This window comes from Topomyia yanbarensis, chromosome 2 (assembly GCF_030247195.1).
Source record: "Topomyia yanbarensis strain Yona2022 chromosome 2, ASM3024719v1, whole genome shotgun sequence".
Classification (NCBI taxonomy): Eukaryota; Metazoa; Arthropoda; class Insecta; order Diptera; family Culicidae; genus Topomyia; species Topomyia yanbarensis.
This window is the reverse complement of record NC_080671.1, coordinates 360,389,432-360,414,860: the sequence shown is the minus strand read 5'-3', so window position 1 is coordinate 360,414,860 and position 25,429 is coordinate 360,389,432. Positions and strand designations below refer to the sequence as shown.

Below are 25,429 nucleotides of genomic sequence, written 5' to 3'. Positions count from 1 at the left end.
TTCACCTTCCCTGAACATTGTATGTCGTTGCTACAAAGTTCGCCAAACTGTTCTATTCCATTCGCTGTTGCTTCCTTTGCTGCTTTATCTGCTTGTTCATTTAAAGCAACTCCCCTATGCGCAGGAACCCACAGGAGAGAAATATCGTAACCTGAATTGTTTAGGTCTCTGAGAATTTTTCTGGTCTGGAACCAAACCGTCGGAGTGGAGCTAGTGATTTTATCGTTCCGCAGCATCATCAGACTGCTCATGCTGTCTGACAAAATCAAATACTTGTTCCTTGTTTGTCGTGCCACATAGAGCATATAAAATCACTACAATTTCCGCGTAGAATACTGTTGCTGCTCCTGGCAATTTACTTAGGAGCACCTTTGTTTCATTTTCACACACTACAGCCGCACCCACGTGATCGTCAGTTTTCGATCTGTCGGTAGCTAGTCGATGATAATCTTCGTAATGTTTAGCAATGTGTATATTCACTTTTCGGTTCCAGTTATCGCCTACTACAACGGCATCTGTCTGCAATCTTAAATCCACCCTAGGAGTATAATGGTTTATATCCCTGTCGAATAAGTAACATGGTAATTTCGTCAACAATTTACACGAGGGTAAAAGATCGTGCATTGCTAAAATGCTCCTACTGATGGTGTTCGTCGTTAAACTGCTCGAAATGATCGGCTCTGCATATTGTTCGTGCCAAGCTTGCAAATAATAGCGTTTGCTGACAAATTTATCTACTGCTATCTGTCTTCTAAGCTGCAAAGGCATAAGTCCCGCCAACAACTCAAGCGATTGCGTGTGAGTTGTTTTGGTGCTACCAAGACATGTGCGTATACACTGCCACTGTATGCGATCCAACTGAATTGATATCCACTCCGGGCAGTCAGCCATAAACATCCCTCCATACTCTAATACAGATCTGATACATGACTTATATATTTTCAGAAGTAACTCTGGATGTGAACCCCAAGTTTGTCCGGATATACACCTTAAAAACTTTACATAGGGCAAGGCACGCTGTTTCACATAGCGCACATGTCGATTCCATGAGAGTGTTGGAGTTAAATACACCCCAAGGAGTTTCGCGCTCTCTTCGTACTCGATTGAATGACCGTTAATAGTGATATTTGGCATGTTGCTTATTTTTCTTTGCGCAAAGATCATTGCACTACATTTTGAAGGGGACAGGTCCAGCCCTAATAGCCTCAGACCATTCGCGATGCAATCTAAACCCTGTTGTAGTATGGTACTGCTCCGCTCTGGTTCGCTGCCTCTCACCATCATCGATACATCATCCGCAAAATCAACAATTATTATTCCAGGAATTGCCGCTATAGTTTTTATAACGTTATTAATTAGAATATTAAAACAGAGCGGACTGAGTGGAGATCCCTGCGGGAGACCCATCCACGTGGTTCTATTGATAGAATGAAGTGAGTCCACTGATATAGTTAGCACACGTTGATGGAATAATTTGTAAACCGTCTTAACAACACTATGAGGTATATCCCATCTAAGCATTTCCGTCATCAAAATATTTATGTTCACGCAGTCGTATGCACTGCGTATATCCAGCATGACAAATAAGGCATGTTGACGATTCGCGATGGTTTGACTAACATTGCGTATAACCGTGTGTAAGGCATCCTGAGTACCCTTTCCCTTCCTAAATCCGCAGATTTCATCAGAGAAGTAACCTCTGCTCTCCATGTGCCATTCAATTCGATTTTTAATCATTTCGCCATTCTCCAGAGAGACGATAAAGAGGTATCACTGTCCAGAGAATCACAAAACTTTTTCCACGAATCGCGTTTTTTAACTTTAATCATTTTTTTGAAATCACTGCTTTTCGGTAACATGGGTATAGCTGAGCGGAATGACCACTAGCTTGCCATATTCGGAATTCGTTTTGCACTTTCAGTTTTTGTCGATCCAGTTCTTCATCCCACCAAGGCTGCGGTAATTTATTAGAGGACTGCTTAGACGGTTCAGAAGCTGAAGACATAGCCTCTGTCACTACCGTAAACAGTTCATTATAATCATGCCTTTCTTTATCCTCGACCTTTCGTTCCACTATCATTTCATACTTCTTCCTATCAACTTTTCTGAACTGACGATCGACTCTTGTCACTGTTAATTGCTGTTCACACACAAAAACAATCGGCACATGATCACTACCGAATGGTGTATCAAGCGTGTCCCATTCGAAGCACAAACTTATGTCGTTGGATACTGCGGTAATGTCAATTGCACTAGATGGTCTGGAACTATCGAATCTTGTATGTTTGCCATTATTAATAATCACCATACCACTGTTGTCGAATGCGCTGTGCAGGATTATACCCCGTCTATTATCGTTTGAATTTCCCCACAAAGTATGCTTGGCGTTCCAATCTCCTCCAATTATACAGGGCTTTGGAATTGACCCCATAAAATCTTCCAGAATTTCTTGGGTTAAAGTTGACTGCGGATGAATGTATATAGACACAACAGTTAAGTGTCCCTTATTGGACGCAATCGAACAAGCCACAGCTTCAGGATCAAGATCTTGATTGATTGCTATTAACACTCCCATAGAGTTGCGCCTATGATCTCTACGAAGCACCATGTGGTCCTTAATATTAAAAGTCAGAAGTTGATCCAGGTGGGTTTCTGATAATAAAGTTACGGAAATATTATAAGAGTTGATCAATTTGACGAGCTCTGAGTTTTTCTGCTTGATACCCCTACAGTTCCACTGAAGGAATCTGATGGGCTCCGATGACGTTTCGTTGTTCGTTTTGCTCATTATAATTGGTCAGGAGGGCTCTCCACAGGGTCGTACACCCTTTCCCGATATTCGCACGGTTCGTAGATTTCATTATCTCCGATCGGGTGTTCCAATACCTCGTGTACTGAAACGACGATCTGCTCAGTAGATTGACGACGAAAATGTATGAGTTCACCGTTGCTGATGTCTTCACAGGACCTGCTATAGTTGACTATCTGCTCATCCGCGATATCACCAATTTCCTCTTCTTCGTGTCTGCGTGTTGGTCTCACTTTTAATGGTGGATATTCATCCTCATCGCTGATATTGTTCATTGAGCTGCTTTTTCTTTTAGAGAGCATCGTGCTCTCCCCTAGCTGATTCTCCTCTCGATCAATGGTCACTGTTGTACGCTTTGGAGACTGTGAAGTTGGGGGAGCCAATGCGGCAAACCAATCAGTCTTTCCCTGGGAAAAACTATTTTGACGCTTCTTTTCCTCTTCCTTCTTTCGACTGAACAGTGGACAAAGGGACCGATCGTCCGCTCTGTGATCACCAGAGCAATTCACACAGATGGGTCCGCCTATACAAATGTGACCTTCACTAAAGTCATCCACTTGACACGAGTTACATCGGAGTTTACTTTTGCATTGTTTTTCCATGTGTCCAAATCGCCAACAACGGCGGCATTGTCTGACTGAGTAATTGTATTTCCTGATCGGGTATAGCACATTGTCAAGCTCAATATGGGAAGGCAAGTCGTGACCTTCGAATGTAAACACAATAAGAGACAATGGTTCAGTAACGCCTAGCGTTTTTCTTTGCATTCGTCTGTATTCAACAACGGGTGGATTATTGTTCTGATACGCTTTTGATTTCTCGAAGGCTATAACGTAGGCAAGATCCTTATCCTCTACTCCTTCCATTGTTGCTACTCCTAGACACTCCACCAATCTTTGCGGTATGTACAAGTTTACGTTAGGGTACTTTTGAGCCACGAGTTTATTCGCGGTTTCTGCCGATCTCAAAAGTATTTTAGCCTTTCTCTTGGACATACTAACTGCTTTTATGTATCCATCTCCAAAATCCGTCAGAATCTTTTTTGACAATTTGGCAATCTCCAGCTTCGCGGAAATAGTTTCAGCAATAACTATGAACGGACCCGGGTGAGATGTACCATATTTCCGTACACGGAAGACTCGATACGACTTAAGGTCATCTCTCTCCGTCCCCATCGTTTGTTGTATAGCCACAACTAAGCACTAACTGGTTCTATCGGCTTTCGATTATCACTCCTCTGAAGAATACACGGTACGTGTGATCGCTATCGAAGTTGAATGTATGGCGGACTCTTGCAGGAATACCGAACCGGAACGCAAAAATTGACAAATTTTACAGTCAGTAGTAATACAAATCATAGTCAGTTTAAAATCGCTATACGCAAAAGATGTTTTCGAGAAGGATCACGTTCACATGAACAGTGTATTTAGTTAATTTAACATTTACATTCTTATAACAATGATATTCTTAGTCTTTGCCACTGATCATTATATTGTGCGAAGAACAAACAAATGAATCGTAGTTATAACAATGGCATTGGTTCTATTCAAGATGCATACCATTGTTGTATTTTAATTTTTACTTTTTTTATAGTGATACAGACTACTTCATTGTCAGTTTTAAGATTATAGATATGGGGGGGTTGGGTTGTTTATCCTTCTGGCCATCATATCGTATAGTAGATACACTTAATATGTGTATCTACGAATGCGATATGATACCTGGTGCAGAAAGTACACTAATTACCTGGCAATTTTTTTTATTTGATTGTCTGCTCAGGAAATCATTTTAATTTTTTGTCTTTTCATTTGTTTCTCTTGCTACGATTGTATAACATTCCCCCGAAAACCATTTCCCAGAAGAAAAAATGCCGAAGCTTTTTCCCCAGAAACACATATTCCAGATAGTACTAGTTCCCAGAAAACTGATTCCCAGAAGTACTAAAGCCCAGAAAACTTTCACCCAGAAAGAACCAGAACACAGAAAACTGTTCCGCAGAAAGTACCAAAACCCAGAAAATTATTTTGCCGAAGAATTTTTTTCTTCTATTGTCTCAATAAACAATTGGTTACATTTAGATCATGTGTACTTAAATACTTGTTATAAGTTCGCTATTCACAGTCTTTTTTTAATATTCACGCTTATGCTTAAATTTAAACGCATTAAAAAATGAAAAGATCTACGGGCAATGATTATATGTTAAATGAAAGCTTTCAATTCCTAGTTGATAAAAAAAATATTATGATTGATTTTGAACTAATTTTTGTATTTAAAACCGCGTGCTCCGCATGTAGCAATAGTGGCGCAATTACTAATTTCGGCTCCTATAGATGCAAATCCATTGATTACATTTGGAGCATGCAACTCTAGGTACATATGCCCCACTATAGCTGCAAAGGAGCTCAAAAATCAAGGAAAACTCACTATTTCAGTTGTTTTTTGTAGCAAATTTCTACACTGAAAATAATCGACACGATAAAACCATATGCAATTAAACATCACATTCATGTGCGTTCTCATGTTAAACAGTTAAAGAAATGATTTTTTTTTGAATTTCTCCTGAAAATCCATTAAAAAGCATTTAATGTGGTGTTTCAAATTAAATAGGAGCGACGTAGGATTTTGCCTAATAGTGCACTTGTTAGTTAAAAGGTGCTGTAAAATTCATTTAAATCGACACAAATTTGAAAAAAAACTATGCTAAGAAAATCTAAAATCCTACGTACGTCGCTGCAGATAGGAATTCTGAACACACTGTGCAAATTTCAAAACGATCCAAAAAGAGTTGTTTGACTTACATTTCCGACCAGCCAAAAAGTGGTTTCGAAAAAATCGCGTTTAAAGTTTTCAGTACGCTCGGGGTATACATAAGACGCGCTTCGGCGTCATATCTTTTTTTCAACGGGCTGATAGGACTGCAGCTTATAGCTTGAGGGATCTCGGTCCGTCCCGCGAGACAAAATTTGCAAAATCGGAAGGATTAGCGACTGTCCGCCGAATAAACACCGGTCCTCGGGAGGAGGACTAAATTTTGCGCCTGTTTGTCTCGAAGTGTGTAACGTCAAGTTCTCTATTTTGTCTGGTCCAATATATCCTGCTCCTAACAACGCGTGCTAAGTCGTCAGTGATGCAATTAAAATTTCGCATTGATTCCGCTTCTATTTTCTTCTTGATCTCCTCATGGTTCCCCTAGGTCAGAAGCGGATCAATCGACTGTTAAGTAAATTAGAGATCGCAGTCAGCCGTGATGTCCACGAATTTCATACATACATACAAACTATTTGGCGCAAGTTCAGAGCGTGTAACGTCGTGTCATCTAGTCTGTCATCCTATGGAAAATCATCCTACCATCGCCTTGGGGTCAACGTCATATTGGCAAATTTTGCATTGAATCCGCTTCTGTCTCTTTCTAATCTTCTTTTTGTCTCCTAGGTCCGAAGCGGATTAATCAACTATTAATTGAAACGGTAAACATACTAGCAGTATTATTAGTTCTTACTCACGAATACTTTTCCTACAACTGTGCTGTTTCTTCTCTATCTTATAACATAACTCGATTATCCCTGTTCTAGTCAATATACATATTCATTACATTATGGACCAGGCAAACCCTTAATTTTTCTATTATTATTATCCTGAGGAGCTATACCAGTGAAGGTATTTTAGGATTTCGCAAAAAGAATCTCTGCCAATAAAGGCATTAGAAATATTTATCCACTATAAACCATAAAGTTTGCTCGAACCGAATGTCCGCCTGGTTCGACTCGAATAGACCACACCGACCCGAAAGGGTTGCTTATCATTTCTGAGAGCCGGTGTGCTTGGTCGAGTTTAGTAATCATACAAACAAGTCCTGAATAATTAACTATCTCTTAGGTGCCAGTCCTGCACTCCTTTCCTGAACTAGCCTCATACTCACGATCAAAAGAGTCGACAACTAGTAGGATCCACATGTCCCCCACCCAAGCGAATTGATCAACTTGCAAGTAGGAGCACATATCTACCAACCAGCCAAGAAGACTTCGGAATCAATGAGAATGGACCATGCCAGTCGAAGGCCACAGGCCCAGCGCCATCTCGTACAGTATCATTGTCATTTCTCAAGATGAGAACCTACCTACAAAGCCTAACTATTCGTATGTGCTAGTCCGTATATAGGTTTGCTGAAACGAAACAAGAAAGGCAAAACAATTCTGATTAGTATCGTAGCTATAATAAATAAATAAACGATTTCTCCTCTGTTTTCCGTTCCCTTGTTCGTAGTCCACCCTCCTGTTCCTGATCTGTTTGGGCCACTGGCTTTCCGTTTCCTTGGCCGTCACGCTCGATCCGCACACATCATAGCAGGAGAAATAAATGAAAAGACAAAACAAAAAAAAATGAAAATAAATGGACGTCTGCTATCTGTGTCTAAATTGATGTTGCTTCTCAGTTTTGCACGACCCAGGGGGGACTTGGCCTTGATCCCAATGCTCTGTCACCGATGTTACGTGATATTCGTTATGGAATATTCTTTGTTTGGGGGCCATTCATAAACAATGTTGTACGTTTTTTTTATCCCTGATCCGCTGATACGTCTAAAATTCATTTTTAGTTTTTATCTCGTTACGTGACGCTCTTCCCCTATTGTCAACATCCAACATCATTTATGAATGGTCCCCTGGTGATATATTTAGAGCAGACAATCCAATGAAAAATAGGATTGACAGGATTTCGGTGCGCTCTTGGCGCCTTGTGTCACATCTTCATGTTTGTTATACATACTAAGAATACCAAAGCAAGCGATGTGATGACCGGAAGATTAGAGAAACAACTCCTCCCCTTCCCCCCTAAATGAAAGCTTTCAATTCCTATTTGATAAAAAATATTATAATTGGTTTTGAACAAATTTTTGTATTTAAAACCGCTTGCTCCGCATGTAGCAATAGTGGCGCAATTGCTAATTTCAGCTCCTATAGATGCAAACCCCATTGATTACTTTTGAAGCATGCAACTGTAGGAACATATGCCCCACTATAGCAGCAAAGGAGCTCAAAAATCAAGGAAAACTCACTATTTCAGTTGTTTTTTATAGCAAATTTCTGCACTGAAAATAATCGACACGATAAAACCATATGCAATTAAACATTACTTTCATGTGCGTTCTCATGTTAAACAGTAAAAGAAATGAATTTCACCTGAAACTCCATTAAAAACCATTTCATGTGGTCTTTCAAATTAAATTCAAACAAATTCCACGTGAATACGACATATTTATCCAATGAATGTTCATTGCCATGCTGTTGAGTCGTATAGTATGAACATACGACATGACTTTCGCATGAAAACATGTAGTGCATTTCTACACGTAAAACAATTGATTTCACCGATTCTTCTACCAATGAAATCTATGGGTAAAACAAAGTGATATTCACGTGTAATTCATTTGGAAAATTTAGTCAATGGTATTTCTTATGATGTTGATGTGCTTTTCACACCATGTTCGCATGAATTTCATTTGAAAACCATATTTCCTACACTCGAATGGATATTCAAGGGACATGCGGCATCGCGTGGCGGAAATATTCTAAAACTCTATAATACATTTGAGTTGCAAAGATATGTAATATTACCTGAAGATCTAGAAACATAAGAAAAGTACCATTAGATTAAATATCTAATAGAACATCTCAAACCTCTTTCGCATTGCGTGTTATTGACGGTTAATGATTGAGCACAAAGCGTTGGCTGCCAAGAGCTAAAAGCTAAAAAATTTCTTGGTACAATGGCAAGCGACGTAGGATTTTGCCTAATGGCGCACTTGTTAATTGAAAAGCGCTGTAGAATTCATTTAAATCGACGCAAATTAAAAAAAAACTATGCCAAGAAAATCCAAAATCCTAAGTACGTCGCTGCAGATAGGAATTCTGAATACACTGTGCAAATTTCAAAACGATCCAAAAAGAGTTGTTTGACTTACATTTCCGACCAGCCAAAAAGTTTTCAGTACGCTCGGGGTATACATAAGGGGCCGTACACAAATGACGTAGCTTTTTTCGGCGACTTTTGACCCCTCCCTCCCCCTCGTAGCATTTGGTCACACAATTCTAACCTCCCCCTCGTAAATAACGTAGCATTTACCTACCCCCTCCCCCTCGTACCATGCAAAGCGACCGGGCGATGAAAAAAAATACATATGTTTTTCAATTATTTTAAATACATGTCCTTTCGAAATGTTTGACGACTTTCATCAACATTTTCATTATAACAGAAAATTGCGTGCAAAATTTAATGACAAATATATTGTTGATAGTTTTGTTCTGAATTTTATATGTCAAGGGGAGCATGAAGAGAAGTTCTCTCAGTTCACAATCCTACAGCTGCCAATGATTCTAAGAAGCATACGTTCATCTAAATTACTAAATTTTGTTTTGGTTGAATACGAAGTGAAAATTCAATTCAGCTTCCAAACTAAGTCTACTAGTTAGCTACATTAGCTAACTTAGGGTTACCAACCGTCCTTATTTTAAAGGACATGTCCTTAATTTCGATGATTTGGGAAAGCGTCCTTAATTTTACTTCAAATGTCCTTAGTTTTAATCTCAATCCATGTTATTTTTGAAATCAATTAGATTAAATTCACTCAAGCGAATGAAACATTTTACTCGCCATTTTAGTTGTTCACTTCCTTAGAGTCTTTTGATTTGTTATGCGCATATTAATGATTCAAAAAATTTAGTTCATCCAAAAATTTTATTGCCTGAAGAAAAGTTACAAACTAATACTTTTCATGTTTCTCATCTTGTTGAGCGCTGACAGAAAAAAAAAGATTTGTCCTCTAATTCGAACCATCGAATTTTAAACAGCTATCTCTTTTTTAGCACAGTCGGCAAATTTCTTAGTAACTTCATGGACTTTAATCAATAAGTTCTCTTAAGGAAAAACTTTGATTTTTGGAAATGAAGATGAAAAATATAGGATTTCTCGCAATAATATCCATACAAATTTCAAATGTAACACGGTATGCCACGACCTAATATTCTGCATAGTTTCTTAGGATCCCAGAAGAACAAAAAAGCGCTGTTCTAAAAAAATATTGGAAATCTTTTCTTAACACCACTCAACCAAACACATTTAGTCAAAGATTAGTAAAATTTGTTAGTCTCGGTCAAAATTCAAAATGTCCTTATTTCGCTTTCAGCCCATTTGGTAACCCTAGCTAACTAATGTAGCAAGTTAAATCCGCATACAAAATCTTTTCGTATTTTTGCGATTTGCGTAATTCCGCGAATCGTAAAATTTACCTCATGAAAAACCGCATCAAAAGTAACTTGTTTGAATTTAAATTTATTTCTCTTGGGAATGGAGGATCATTAAATTGTTTTCTCTAAACAATGGGTTTTAAACTTAATGCTACGTCGCACAACTTCAGACCCTACCCTCCCCCTCGTCACACTTCGTCACAAATTTGGTATACCCTCCCTACCCCCCAAAATGCTACGTCATTTATGCACGGCCCCTAAGACGCGCTTCGGCGACATATCATTTTTAAAACTGTTTAAGCACATTTTCAGCCATTGATTTTTTTTCGATTTTTCGAAAATTAATAACTCGATACTTTCAACAACAGAGTACTTAGCATAGATCATTAACAACGTTTTCTAACTTAATAATACTTCATTGATTGCATAGTTTCAATTTAATAAAAACTGCTGCATACGGTCAGTTTTTAGAAGACATGAAACATTTTTTTTTGGGAATAAACTGTTAGGGAGTCTCCAAAATCGTTAACCTAATCCCGGTCCGGAGGGCCGAATGTCATATGCCATTCGATTCAGTTTGTCGAGATCGGAAAATGTCTGTGTGTGCATGTATGTGTATGTGGAAAAAAAATGTCACCTATGTTTCTCAGAGATAGCTGGACAATTTTGCACAAACATTTGTCTCTAATGAAAGGTACAACCTTCCCATCCGCTGCTATTGAATTTTCTGGTTCCGGAGTTACGGGTTGAAGAGTGCGACCACACAGCAAATTCCCATATAAACTGAAATGAAAAATTCTCAAAGGGGGGGAGTAAGGAAAAATTTCAAAATCGAATTTGTATTTTTGATGTAATCTCGAAAAAAATGTTTTTGACGAAAATTGACTTTTTTGACTTTGGCAAATTTTTTCCCTTCCTAAAATAGAAAGGTCATGCAATCGCTCTAAAAATCGTCAACCAAATCCAGGCCTGTATTTTTTGGCTTGTATAAGCTTAGGTAGGAGTATGCATTAAGGGGTTGCTACTTTAAATGTATAACTAGTTTGAAATTTCTTAACGGATCTTCCTCCTTGATTCGCCGCTGGTTTCAAGCGATGTTTCAGTGTCGACACGTAGTATCTCAAAATGTGCAAATTGTATTGAATATGTAATATACATTTCCACCATTGTATTGAACATAGTGAGCCATGGAATTGTAGTTTGGACAAATGAGAAAGGCACAATTGCACCACTAGGTGGATTAAAACAGGTTTTATTACAAAGATACGTATTTTGGCTTTCGAATTACACTTTTGAAGACGAAAAAAGCGCGTTTTCCCGAAAGTAGTGTTTTTTAGCTGTCGAGTCTCCTCATAGAGCGATTGGTCCAATTTCAATATTTTTTTAATTGTTCAGAAATCATACCGCTATGTTGGGCCGAATACGATTTTCAAAAATTTATTAAAAAAATGACGCAGTTGTTGGAATTTTTTTACAAATCGTTACATAACATAAAAAAAACAATTAAAGAAGCACGGGAAAATACAGCCCCGTAGCTATGATAATAGAGAATATCAAACTTTTGGTTACTGATTGATTACCCAATTAGCCGAAACTTTACTTAAGCGGGACCCATGTAATTTAAACATCAATGTCACCATTTCAAAGTCGCAAAGATTTTTGTTTTCGTCGTTTAAAATTAAATTGAAAAGCCGAAACATGTATCTTCAAAATAAAAAAAAACGCCTTTAATCCACCTAACAGTGTGATGAGACATTTCTTATAACTCTTATCACTCTCTTCGGATATTACATCGTTTAAGAACATTTAGAACTTGATGCTTCGCGATGTTTTTGATACTACATGGGATAGTGACAGGACTCAGAGAATCGCTCAAATCAGCATAGACAAAATCAGTGCTATAAATCTCAAACCAAATCAATGGGAAAGCGAAAAAATGGCCCATAAAATAGACATACAAACGAATTATTGCTAATGCTCTGTTAATAAAATATCTAAATTCCTCAATCAATGCATTGTGGTGGGAAAACTGAATTTTCTTAAAGTATGTTATGTATATTGTACTGAGCAAAAAAAATCGATCTTTTTTAATCGATTTGAAGTTTATACTTTACTCAAATTTTTAACGCGACTGAGAACTAAGAAATCAACGCTTTTTCTTGAAAAAAAGCGATACTAGCAGTGACACCATTCAAAGAAAATCAACAGTTAATATTTCCAGACTTGGTTTTATTTCCTATTTAAGAACTATTGTGTTTTTTACATCCTAGATTGCATGATTCGGTGATCGAAACCCAAAACTTCATGAAGTATTTGAAATTATTAAATTAAAATTTGTGTTTGCTATTGAAATTGAAAAAAATGATAGTATATATAGTATATAGTCCCTTTGGCGATTGCTTACTTTTTCGCACCCACCTATCAGCATTGAAGTATCGCCCTTACGTTTTTTTACAATACCAATTTTACAATTGGTGGGGGCTTGGTGAAAATCGCTCTTACTGTCCAAACGGCATAAATCCGAAACCGTAATTTTTGAAGTTTTAAAATTATGCAGAATTAATTTTTCAGAAAATAGTAACAGAGTTCATGTCTTTAGCGAATTTGTTGAGACTTTATTGGAGTCATGAATGTTAACCTGAGAAAATTCACCATAAATACTTCATGGACGATATACCGTCAAAATTATATTATCAAATGATGCGCTGTTTAACGTTTGTAAAACTCATCGAAAATACTAAACCTCCGAAATTGGCGGTTTCAAAATGATGTTATCTTGACCTTAAATTACTGTTTTTGAACATTTGACCTATACATATAATTGTTCATACAACAAAAATCAAATGCTCATCAAAATCGATCAGAACCTGCTAGAGTCGAATGGAGATCGTCATTTTTCACAAATTTCTCTCTACATTCGGAAAGTGTTATCCTCGTTATTAATAAAATTACGTTTTCATCTCAACTCGACACATTCCCAAAGTAAAAACCTGTTTTAATCCACCTAGTGGTGCAATTGTGCTTTTCTCATTTGTCCAGACTACGATTCCATGGCTGGTTATGTTCAATACAATGGTGGAAATGAATATTACATGTTCAGTACGATTTGCACATACGTACAATGGATCGACAGCCATGATCTTGAGATACTATGTGATACTGAAAAATCGCTTGACCGCCGCTGGTTTCAAGCGATGTTTCAGTATCACATAGTAAGATCCGGGAGGTCCGGGTCCTGCCGAAAATTTTCAACTTGTTAAGAAATTTTAAACTAGTTTTAATTTTAAAGTAGCAACCCCTCACTGCATACTCCCTCCGGGCCGGTATGATTGACGATTTTAGAGTGATTGCATAACCTTTCTATATGAGAAAGACAAAAATGTAACAAAGTCCAAAAAAACAAACATTATCGAGTTTACATCAAATCTCAATGTTTCATGCATTATAAAGTCATTCGGCATCAAAAATACAAATCTGATTTTGAAAAATTTTCATTTCAGTTTATATGGCAATTTTCTGTGTGATTGCACTCTTCAACTCGTAACTCCGGAACCGGAAGTCCAATCAATAAAAAATTCAATAACAGCCGATGGGAAGGTTGTACCTTTCATTTGAGACTAACTTTGTGCAAATCGATCCAGCCATCTCTGATTAACAGAGGTCACAATTTTTTCCACATATACACACACATACACACACAGATATTTTCCGATCTCGACAAACTGAGTCGATTGGCATATGACACTCGGCCCTCCCGGTCGGCATTAGATTGACGAATTTTAGAGTGAATGAGAAAGGCAAAAGCATTTTTAGCAAATGTTGAAATTTATGCATTTTTTTGGTTAGCAGTTCTATGTTTCATAGACATTAAATCAATTTTAACTTCGCTTTCTATTAAATAAAGACCCTTATTACAGTACATCTCTACAAAAGCGAGCTCAATTTGAAAAGAAATTTGAGGATTATGATTGATTACAGAACTCTGGAATTTTCTATTGGAATGTTTTCAGGCAGGAATTTGATATTGATGCTATTAGACAACTGTGAAATCAAGACCAATAGATCAGTTACATATCAGCACCCCATTTCGACAATTTATCAAAAGTCCTCATGATGTTTACAACAACAGGTTATCAATGTACGGATCAGATAATTGTTATTGTAATATTGAATTAAATCAGTCAGCATCAATAAATTTTCTACTTCAATCCATTTTTTGTGTGGTGGGGGGGAGTTGTATGGTGTTAAACCCCAAAACCTTCTCTTGGCTACGCTGTTGCTTGGAGTTATTTACTTCGCTTTCATTTTCCGATATGTTTCAGATCGATCCGATGGTTATAAGTTAGAAAAATTGCAGTCAGAAGGTTCGTACAAATGAACATTTTTGCACTGATAAGTTATCAAGTTCCTTCCAGACAACTTGGAAGTGTTGGGTGTAGACCTGTGCGCCGCCGCGCCACGCCGCCGCCGCCGGTAGTTTTTAACGTACGCCGACGCCGAACGGTAGACCGGCGGCGCGCCGCCGATGCATTTTTCCCACGCCGATAATTCAATTGTTGACTCATAATTTTATCCACAAATCTAGTAACATTATCTATGTACGGAATATACGACGTTAACTGATTCATGTTTTATCACATCTTGATCATTATTTGGTATTAGTGGTTTTCATTTGGAATACAAAATTAAAATAGCCTTGATATTTTCTCGATAACCATTACACGACACTCGGAATATTATTCATGGATCCATTCTTGCTTCGTGAACTGGATATGATTCCGAGCACATAAGTTTAAATTCAAATTCAAAAAACACTTCGGCTTTCAAGCTATAGTTAATAAAATTTGCGGTTTTGTGCTTGATTCCTAGCAAACAGGTCATGGTATAGTTCACGAAGTAATTAATTTTCTGCATGATCTTAATATATTTACGTAAACAATTTCAAGTAACTCAGACTATTCATGGATTCGAGAACTGTTTCTTGTGCGCTTCCGAATGCCACCCTGCTTTCTGGTCTTGAAATTTCTACGTGATCTGTTGTGTACAACTGCTAGCGATCAGTCTAATAGGCGCGAGCATTAGATACAATGATTGTTATTTTCTTGTTAAGATTCAGTGTAATGTTCGTAACAAAATGAAACTGTACTGAGCACCAAAAATACATTACATAGCCAAAATGTCCGTGAAATATTAAGAAAACTCTTAGACACGTAACTCTGTGTAAAAAATCAGCACTAAAATATCACGATACCACGAAGAGAATTTGTGGTCTATTTTAGTTGATAAAGTTAATACAAATCTGTGTATCCTCAAATTATGAATTAGAATCATAAAAATAGTAAACTTATTCAGACACAACCACAGTAACTTTACATTAGAGTATAACGCTATTTTTGTTTCTTTTTTTGTGTGCACTAGTTTTGTGAAAACACAAAAATTGTTTTCAATACGAAGTTCATTGATTAAATCGTGACCTCAATGTTTTTCTCAAAAAATTGTTGGGCAGAATGATCTTAACTTTTCGCGATGCTGGTGCACTGAAGTGGCTATGCAGAGGGTAAGACTTCTGGTCTCATAAATTAACCGTCGTGTGGTTGAGCCTAACTTCGGAAAGATTTTCAGTGTCAGTTGCACCAGCCCGGTATCACAGACAAATAGACGCAATACGATATGAATTTTCATCATAATTTTGAACACTTCGCTAGTCTGTGTATAAAGTGTCTGTAATTTTGACACAGAGCTAAATGCGTTACTAATAGCGTTTTTGCTTGACCCCGGAATTGAGTCAGGTTCTAACCCCAAGTGCTGTCAGCTTATACATTTTGACACCAGTTGGGGTTAAAGCTGACTCAGTTTCGCTTCAAACAAAAGCGACATTAGTTTCCGTACCAACCCGAAAATGTTACCGCCTTTTTAATCTCATGCAAACCAAAACAAACAAAATGGGCCGGAAATGCGAAATGCATTCTTGTCGAAGTGCCCAAGGCAGAGTTGTTCAAAATCATTTCATAGGTTACTACAGGATGCCGATCGGTGAGTAAGAACATAATAAGATGTTACTAATTTAATTGATTCGGTGTATCGAATCTAATCGGAACTGATAGAGAAATTGGCGGGGGGAGGAGCTGCGAAAACTAAAGATACGCTCAGACAATTGTTAATCAGACATGTTTAGAAACAAATCTTCCGTTGAAAGGAAATAAGGTGCCACGGAATTGTATGCCTTATCATCGGGGCGATTTTATACTTACAAGAAGTAAAAGTAAACGCCAGCCTGAAAAATGAAGTAGTGTAATAAGTGTCCTTACACGATCATTAAAAGTGACATTTCTGCGCAGTAATGCCATTATTAACGCCTCGTGTTATGGTACCTGATGTCTGCAGGATTCTAAAGAGCGATGGCACAGAATACTAAATAGAAACAAAAAACAATGAAACGTTAACAGGAATTGATTTCCTCAAACAAAACAAAAACTATTTTACCATTGCTCAATTTCCTAAATATAGAACAATAAATGATTATGATGGGACGTAGATTTGCAGTCGTTACTCTGCATTCTTTAAATTTGCCCATTGCAACCATTATTCCATGGGAAGTCGTAGTATGCGACATCGACGATTTTTCTATTTAGCTCTTTAAATTTGACAACTGTAAAAATAATCCCGCCTTCCATTTATGATTTGGCTAGCAGGGTGGGTACTGTTAGAGCTGCGGTTGAAAAAGAATCATTAGACATGGTTGCAAGAATCACCTTTTGTGCAATGTATTCAACAGATGTCGCCAGTATACCGTGGGCGATGACTTTTTTCAGAATTCTCTTCAATCTGTCAGGTCAGTTTGTATGTGGCTGTATGCTGCGAAGTCCCTTACAAAAGAAACCGAAAATTTGGGAAAGGAATTGTACTGCCAAGAATTTTTTTAATTACATAGGCATCAATATTCACACGCCGACATACGCCGGCGCGCCGCCGCCGGTTAGGTCCAACGGCGTGACGCCGCCAACGCCGCCGCCGCCGGTCAAAAATGTCGCTTACGCCGCCGCCGATCAAAAATACATCGGCGCACATGTCTAGTTGGGTGATTATTTCAGGCGGTTGTAGATAGAAAAATGAAATACAAAATTCGTTTTATCGTAATAATGTTTGGCTTATTTCAATGGATTATTACTGTATTGAACAATAAATAGGTGTCAAAAGGTAATCCACAAACAACAAGCCATAACTTTTAAAGTATTCAAAATAGATATCTGAAGTCTTCAGTAAAGTTAATCGCAAAAGTAAGAGCTACAAATTTGCTGAAGGCATTATTTCGATATAATCACTTCCAAGAAAATTTGTGAAAATATCTCACTCATAGAGAGATTAATCAGTAAAAGCACAATACCAAAACAAAGGGCGTATTGCCTCCATTATATTCTCCGAAGATACTATTGACCTAAAATAAGCCGTTTGGCGTTAATAATAGATTACATGTTTTGGTCATATTTCTGGCAATGGGAAATGATAAAAATCTTTCGTCCGCATTTAATGTTAAATATCTCTTTTGATAATAGTTCGATTAGCTTGTTCGAAAGGTATTTGTTAAAGCTGTCTAAAAACATATAAAGTGTTAATATATGTTATCAATTTCGGCAGATAATTTAAAAAGACTGCAAAAAACGCCATTTTTACACATTCAAGCATTCATATCTTGGAAACTAAACATTAGAATCAAAAAACAAATTAATAGCGTTCTTGCTGTTTTTTAGTTCTTTCATTTAAAATGGATAAGTTGGATAAGATCGGTTCAGCCATTGCTGAGAAACACGAATGAGAATTTGTCCGTTACATACACACACACAGACATTGTCTCAAATCGTCGAACTGAGTCGATTGGTATATAAGACTCGGCCCTCCGGGCCTCGGAAAAAATCTTGAAAGTTTGAGCGAATTCTATACATTTCTTTTATAAGAAATGTAAAAATCAAGGTCCATTCAGTAGATCTTTCGCAATTTATTCCCAACAAACATCTCAATTTTATGCCTCGAGAGTAGAGGACCCCCTTGAAATTTCAATGGTACATGATGCAACAAACATCGAAGAATGTTATAAAAAATCTTTAATATGTTAGTTCGAATATGTTTTTCCTATTTTAGCCAATTTTTTGTTCCAGCTATTCCATAGTGTGCTGGAAATAATAAATCAACCCCTAGGTTTGAGAAAACCGGTCAGACGGGTGGATAACAAGTTTCATTCCAAGGGCTATTTGGCATACATATTCAAAGAGCTGCTCATGTTTTAAAGAAGGAGTCCTATATCCGAATAAACCGGGCATACGAGTTGATCGCAGGTCAATCGGAACATTGAGCATTGAACGAACGTTCTTGCCCTTAGTACACATGCTCCTTCCAGATAAATCAAAATCCAACTACAAAAAAGCATTACCACATCGTGGATAAGGTATCAAGACAGTTTAGGTTCATCTTCCGATTTGCGATAAACTTTAGGGACGTTTTCTGTTTAAAATCACTATTGCGCGCTGGTTTGCTTTACACTAGAATCTTGTTCTGCTGTTTGGAATCCGTACTACCAGAACGGCGTTGACAGAATCGAGGCCGTCCAACGTCGGTTCATACTCCTTGCACTCTGCCATCTTCCGTGACAAAACAGATTTCAGCTGTCGAGCTACGAAAACCGTTGTCAGTTAAAACAGCTCGACACTACGCATCCAGAGGGACCGCTCTCGAGCCATGTTCGTCTCGGACTTACTGTCTGCCAGGGTGGATTGTCCTACAATCTTCGGACGCCTGGATCTTCAGGCCCACGTTTGAGCTCTACAAAATAATACTCTGTTCTGTGAGTTCTGTTCAGGAGAATCAACTATGGTCACCAGAGCGCTGTTACCGGCCTTCAGCTTATTTTTAACAGAGTAGCGACGGCTTTTGACTTCAACATGACGAGGAATTCGATAAAAGCAAAAATATTGTCAATTCTGAAATGTAACTAGTTTAAGCAACCACTATTGATGCCAAGGGGTCTGTTGGTGAAGGTCCACCAAATAGACAAATAAACAAAAGAATTAAACAAGTTTTTAAAACTACATTGCAAACATGAAAAATGAAATTGGTTAATTGAATAAAAATTTAATTGAATAAAGGTATGTTCTCAAGTCGTTTTTCCAATATCTAGTTGGATATTTTGATCGATCGACCATCGATGAACTTTGACGACGTAGTCAAATATTCCCATAAGTTTTGCAAGCACCACACCTGAGTCCAGATCCTCTTATAAGAACTCCTCCACCTCCAAAGTTTCCTATTCATTTCGAGGAGGTCGAGGGAAGTTATTTAGTTATTATTTCATTCATAGTAGTTGGAATAAGAACTTCAACCCTTATTATTCTTTCTGCCGTATTGACGCCTATTTTGTTTCTTTTGCAGGTCCGTCAATTTTGCTCGGACATCAACTGGAAGAAGATCATTTTCCGTTCGCTATACAGCAACAACGGTGATCAAACATCCAAAATATCATTGTCATACTTCATGCAGAGCACGTCCGTCGGAGAACCAGAGTACACACTTCCGAAACGTGAGCACCTGCAGATGTATTTGGAGATTGCTCAGTATCTGTTTCCTTCGTCGTTACCGTACCAGGTCTACTTAGGGCTAGGGTTAGACGATTTGTCAGAGTTGAAATGCAAATCTTTCAGTGGGTTGACACTGTCTACCAACAATTTAGACAATTGTAACGTCGAAACGTTGAATCAGCTAGATGTGGACTCGTTCCTGTATTGTTCGATTTTGGTAGCCAAAAGTTGTTTAGATGGAGAACGAAAGTATCAGGATAAGGTAAACACTGGCAGACCTCTCATTTTGCCCGGGCCGAACATGATTCCGGGATTGTGCGAGGAAGACAAGGTGGATTGGTGGAATGCGGCTTGTTCAGTGTTCAGAAATACCAATATGGAGGGATTACCTTTGAACAAACAACTGTTGCAGCATGGTTTACAAGCTGTACGTGGCACAGGAACTCCAATCACCGATGTAATTGTGCTGCTGAAATTGGGTAAAATTCTAGCCAAAAGAGGTAGTGCAACGGTTCTGCCCGAAGAACGACGGCAATTAGAACTGAGAGCGGAAAGTGTTTATAAGTCGGGCGTTTTGCTGTGGAAAATTCGAAATGAGGCGTCGTTCAGCAATACGAATATTTTCTTCAAGCATGGCATTGATTCATATGAGTGTAATCAGGAAGCGGTAAAACTAGCTGAGAACGCTCTGACTTACTTGGCTGGAGTGTACTTCAAACATGGGCGCTATGAGGAATTCACACACGATTTTGGAGGCATCCCACTTCCTTTTGCTGCCTATTATCGAGCCGAGGCATTCAAAAAGTTAGATGAGTCAAATAAAACTCCACTTAAGACAAAGAAATTCTACACTGAAAGAGCACGAGATTGCATTAAACAAACTCAGAAATACTTGGAACTTCCGTACATAGAGAAGAGTCATCCTTTGCACTATGTGGTCAACAGCGAGATGAAACGTTTGCAGTTGAACGAATCGTTAGACGGGAGCTTCAATAGTTCCATTAATGGCTTTGGAGCGGCTGGTGCTGACGATAGCGACCATTTTCAGTCGTTCAGTTCATCGGCCAATACTGGCCTAAACAGGTCGGAACGAGAAGTAGTCGCGAAGACAAATGAACTAGAAAGTTTAATCAGAAAAATGATGGAAACACTGAATTTTGTTAAAGAGGATGTTCTAAACATTAGAAATGACGTTGGAGATATCCAAGAAAGATTGGTCAAAATTGAGGATAATATTTACAAAAAACCAACTGATGATGACGCGACTACTGCTGCTTCCGTCTTCAATGATTTGTACATGCTGGATGAGCTGCAAAACCCTTCCTATGTAAACCAATCGGCTTACAACCCGACTCTTCAACAGCAATTAACACCAAACCTGCCACCAGGTCACTCTCGAATGTCTAATCATCAAGCCGCAGCCGCTGCAGCTGCGGCAGTAGCTATGCAGCAACAAAATTCCTACCAGCAGTTTTACAATACATCATATCCAATGTACATGCAACAATATGCTCAACAACAAGGACGCGCACAACAAATCGGTGCAGTTGCTTCACCTATGCACACTTATCAGGATAACAACCTACTAGCACCCGCCACTCCGGCTGCCTATTATCAGCAACAAACTCCAACCCAGCCGTCGCTCCCGCCAGTCCCTATCCCACATCATCAACAAGTGACAGTACCCGCTCCGAAAGGATCTGCACTTATTGAACAAGCGCTTCAAACACCTACTTTGTTGAACACGTGGAACTCGACTTACAATTCCAACTTTCCATCCACATCCACTCCGCACATACCAACCCCTCTAGATAAAGCTCCACCGGTCAATGTAGTAATCACCAGCTCAGATCCTCTTCCAACAAACATATCGATTGGAACAACTCAACCAACGTACAGTGTAACGATTCCCCCACAACACATAAAACACAGCGTTGTGAGTAACACATCCACTGCGGTCACATCTGTAATTTCATCGGTGGGTGCGGGCATTGAAAATATATCTCCCGTTGGCCAACAAACGATAAATACTAAATATCCAATGCCAGCTCCAAAAGCTACAGTTCCAGCAATCAACCCTGGCATGTTCAGCCAGAGTATTAACAATTCGGTAATAAATGAGATGGTCGAGGATGATGAGGACGAAAATGTTGGCAACATTTCCGGAGAGTATGATCCTCGTCCGGATTTCAAGCCGATCATTGCTCTACCGGATGAAGTCGAAGTTAAAACTGGAGAAGAAAATGAAGAAACGATATTCTGTGGACGCTCCAAGCTACTTCGTATGGTGAATAAAGAGTGGAAGGAGCGAGGCCTCGGAGATTTGAAGATTTTGAAGAGCAAAACCGATCCAACCAAATATCGAATCGTCATGCGTCGGGATCAGGTTCATAAGATTGCCGCAAATCACTCGATTAGTCCAGAACTGATAATCAAACCTATGGAAAAGAACAATAAGTGTTACATGTGGGCGGCAATGGACTTTGCCGATGAGGAACCAAAAAAGGAAACTTTCTGTGCACGTTTTGCATCGGTCGAATCGGCCAAAGAATTTCACGACAAATTCAATAAGGCGAAAGAGGAGATTATTCGACTGAAGAAACAAAAAGAAACACAAAACGCCAAGGTTAATACGGCTCCGGTTTTAACCTTCGGTAATATAGCAGCTACAACTACAACCAGTAAACCTTTGTTTGGTTCCTCGTTAAGTAGTTCGACGAGTGTTACCACATCAACAACATCAGCTACAACCAGCGTGACAAGTTCATTCCAGGGATTCACATTTACCAACAACTTTGCCCCCAAGCTTCAAACACCGGCAGCTCACCCAGAGGCGTCAGAGAAGGAACCCAGTAAGCCAAGCCCGTTTGCTTCGTTTACGTTCGGGGGTGGTAAATCTGTTACAAATGTTACGACTAACAACGACTCCGGTAATAACAAATCATTAAGTGACATCTTCAGCAGTTTAAACAAACTTTCTTCGCCAGCGACTGGGACCTGCCCTCCTACCGTATTGAAAACACCGGAAAAAGATTCAAACACGACTGCAGATGAGGTGGTCGAAGATTTCGTTCCAACAGCGGATTTCAAGCCTGTGATCCCACTTCCGGATTTGATAGAAGTGAAGACCGGCGAAGAAGATTTCGATTGTGTGTACGAACATCGTGCGAAAATATACAGACTGGACAAGGAAACAAAAGAGTGGAAGGAACGTGGTGTCGGCAACATACGAGTACTAGTGAAGAAGGATGACAGCAACACAGTGCGGTTGCTGATGAGACGCGAGCAGGTACTGAAGTTGTGCTGCAATCAGTTAATTACCAAGGACATAAAGTTTTCACTAAACGAAATTAACAAATCATTGACCTGGGTGGGACATGATTACTCAGAGAATGAGCTGACTCTGGAATGCTTTGCCATTCGCTTCAAGACCAAGGATATTCTAGATGATTTCCATAACATAATCAAAAAAGTTCAGCTGGCTATGAGCTCTAAATCAGAAACTGGGGTACACAAAGAAGAGGTGAAACCGACGGAACAAAAAGGCTTTGGAGACATGTTTAAACCGAAGGCTGGTATGTGGACCTGTGAAGCTTGTTACGTGTCCAACAAAGCTGACGATCTACATTGCATTTCTTGTGCCAGTCCTAAAGATTCTACAGTACCGCCTAAAAAAGAAACCAATCTTTTGGATTTATCGAAATCGACAAGTACGTTTAAATTTGGAGTGCAACCAGCCACTGAGTCAGCCAAGTTTAGTTTTGGTGTTCCTACAATTACTACAAAACCAGCTGAATCTGCGAAAAAAGAAGAACCCAAAGGATTCGGCGATCAGTTTAAACCGAAAGTAGGCTCTTGGTCATGCAGCAGCTGCTATCTTAGTAACAAGGGGGATGATTTACATTGTGTGGCGTGCGATACGCCCAAAGATCCAACAGTACCAAAGAAGGACGGTAAAGCTGACGGCGACACACCAAAGTTTAACTTTGTACCGGGTGGAGGCTTCACCTTCAGCACATCAGCTCCAACAGTTGCATCTGATGCTATCAGCAACAAATCTGCACCCACTACTATAAGCAATATATCTGCACCAAGTGTTATTACGAGTACCCCTTCAAAAGGAGGTTTCAGTTTTGGATCTACTGGTGGATCGGGATTTTCTTTTGGTACTGCATCGGTAGCTCCAGCTGTGTCAAATGCGTCTGTTACAACAAGCTCCCCATCAAGTTTCCGATTTGAATTGCCCAAACCTACCTTGTCGTTTGGTTCTACTTTAAACGAGGCTACAGCCGCAGAAGAGAAACCTATCAATAGTTCCATGCTACCTGCTCCGGAAAAACAGACCTTTGAGTTTGTCTTTAAACCAAAATCTCCTGGTAAGCCAAAAAGTCCCGGCCGAACGATCAGTGTCGGATCTGAAAATGCAGAAGGAGAAGCAGAGGAAGGCGATGGGTGTGCAGAGGAAGAGAATAACACTTACTTCACTCCAGTGATTGCACTACCGGAGAAAGTGAGTTATTTTTGAAGTTTTTAATCGAGTTTTGTATTATAAAATATCATTATTTCAAGGTTGAGATAAAAACTGGTGAAGAAGATGAGGATGTGCTTTACTCGCACAGGGCCAAGCTATATCGTTTCATGGATAAGGAGTGGAAGGAACGCGGGATTGGCGATGTAAAGATCCTTAAGCACAGGACTAGTGGCAAGCTAAGGTAAGTTTTTTAAGCAAACGTTTAGAGAAGATTTATCAGGGAGTGGGTCATTTGGCATAAAATCATTTGGCATACGGCCATTTGGCATAATGGACGTTTAGCATAACGGACATTTGGCATAATTTTAAAAAGTGATCATTCTGCATGTCATTTGGCATAACACACATCTGTTATAATTTTGAAAAGTGAGTATCCTGCAGGTCATTCGGCATAATTATTTTTACCTTTTGGAAGACGGACATTCGGCATAACGAACATTTGCTATATTTTGCTAAGTAATATCACAACGTAATTTGCATAACAGTCGAAGTTAAAGCTGCATTAAGCAATAATAAATGCGTTGTTTTTAATTTCCTGATACTGATTATATTTCGAGTGAATACATTTTAAAACTGATTTGCCTTAACATATGAGCAGTCATTTTTGTTGGGAATGTCAATTTCCTACCCCTTACACTACAAATCCTATTCACCGACCCCTCTACGGTGAACTGTCATTCCATACCGGAAGCCTAATATTTTGTCATTCATTACTTATACTTACACGACATAACACTATTATATATCGTTCTTTCAACCAAGTCGTTGGTTTTCTTTTATTTAATTCCGTTACCACTGCCTGAATTCCCATTAGGTTATGGGCCCAGTGGATTCGCGAGTGTCGGGATCGTTTTTTTTATAATATAGAAATGGAAAGAGAAGCCGAAGTGGCGCGTGTTCCACAATTCGACGGTACTAACTATCCCTCGTGGAAGTTCCGCATGCAGGTTGTGCTAGAAGAGCACGAACTTGCCGAGTGCATAGAGAAGGAGCTGGAGGAAGTTGAGCAGTACGTCGTGAAACAAGAAGACACGATTGCCGTAAAGGAATTGAAGGAGAAAGCTGCGGAAAAACGAAGGAAAAAGGAGCGTCGTTGCAAGTCCCTCTTGATTGCACGAATTCATGACAGCCATCTTGAATACATTCAAGACAAGCCGACACCGAGAGCAATTTGGGTGGCACTGCAGCGAATTTTCGAACGAAAAAGTATAGCTAGCCGTCTACATCTGAAAAAGAAATTACTTTCGTTGCGACACGACGGTGGATCCCTACAGGATCATTT

At 38.9% G+C, this 25,429-nt stretch overlaps 1 protein-coding gene across 2 annotated transcripts in view; it reads left to right on the top strand.

Annotated features, from left to right (window-relative positions):
- Window positions 1-25,429, top strand: part of LOC131684373 (E3 SUMO-protein ligase RanBP2-like) — a 38,984-nt gene that overhangs the window by 4,261 nt on the left and 9,294 nt on the right. Inside the window, exons 3-5 of one of the 2 annotated variants that reach the window (XM_058967205.1) lie at window positions 19,471-22,546; window positions 22,604-24,126; window positions 24,186-24,328. In XM_058967205.1, the coding sequence (XP_058823188.1) occupies window positions 19,471-22,546; window positions 22,604-24,126; window positions 24,186-24,328 (4,742 nt within the window). Of the gene's footprint in view, window positions 1-19,470; window positions 24,127-24,185; window positions 24,329-25,429 lie in introns of both variants that reach the window. The other variant, XM_058967204.1, reaches the window with a different exon arrangement.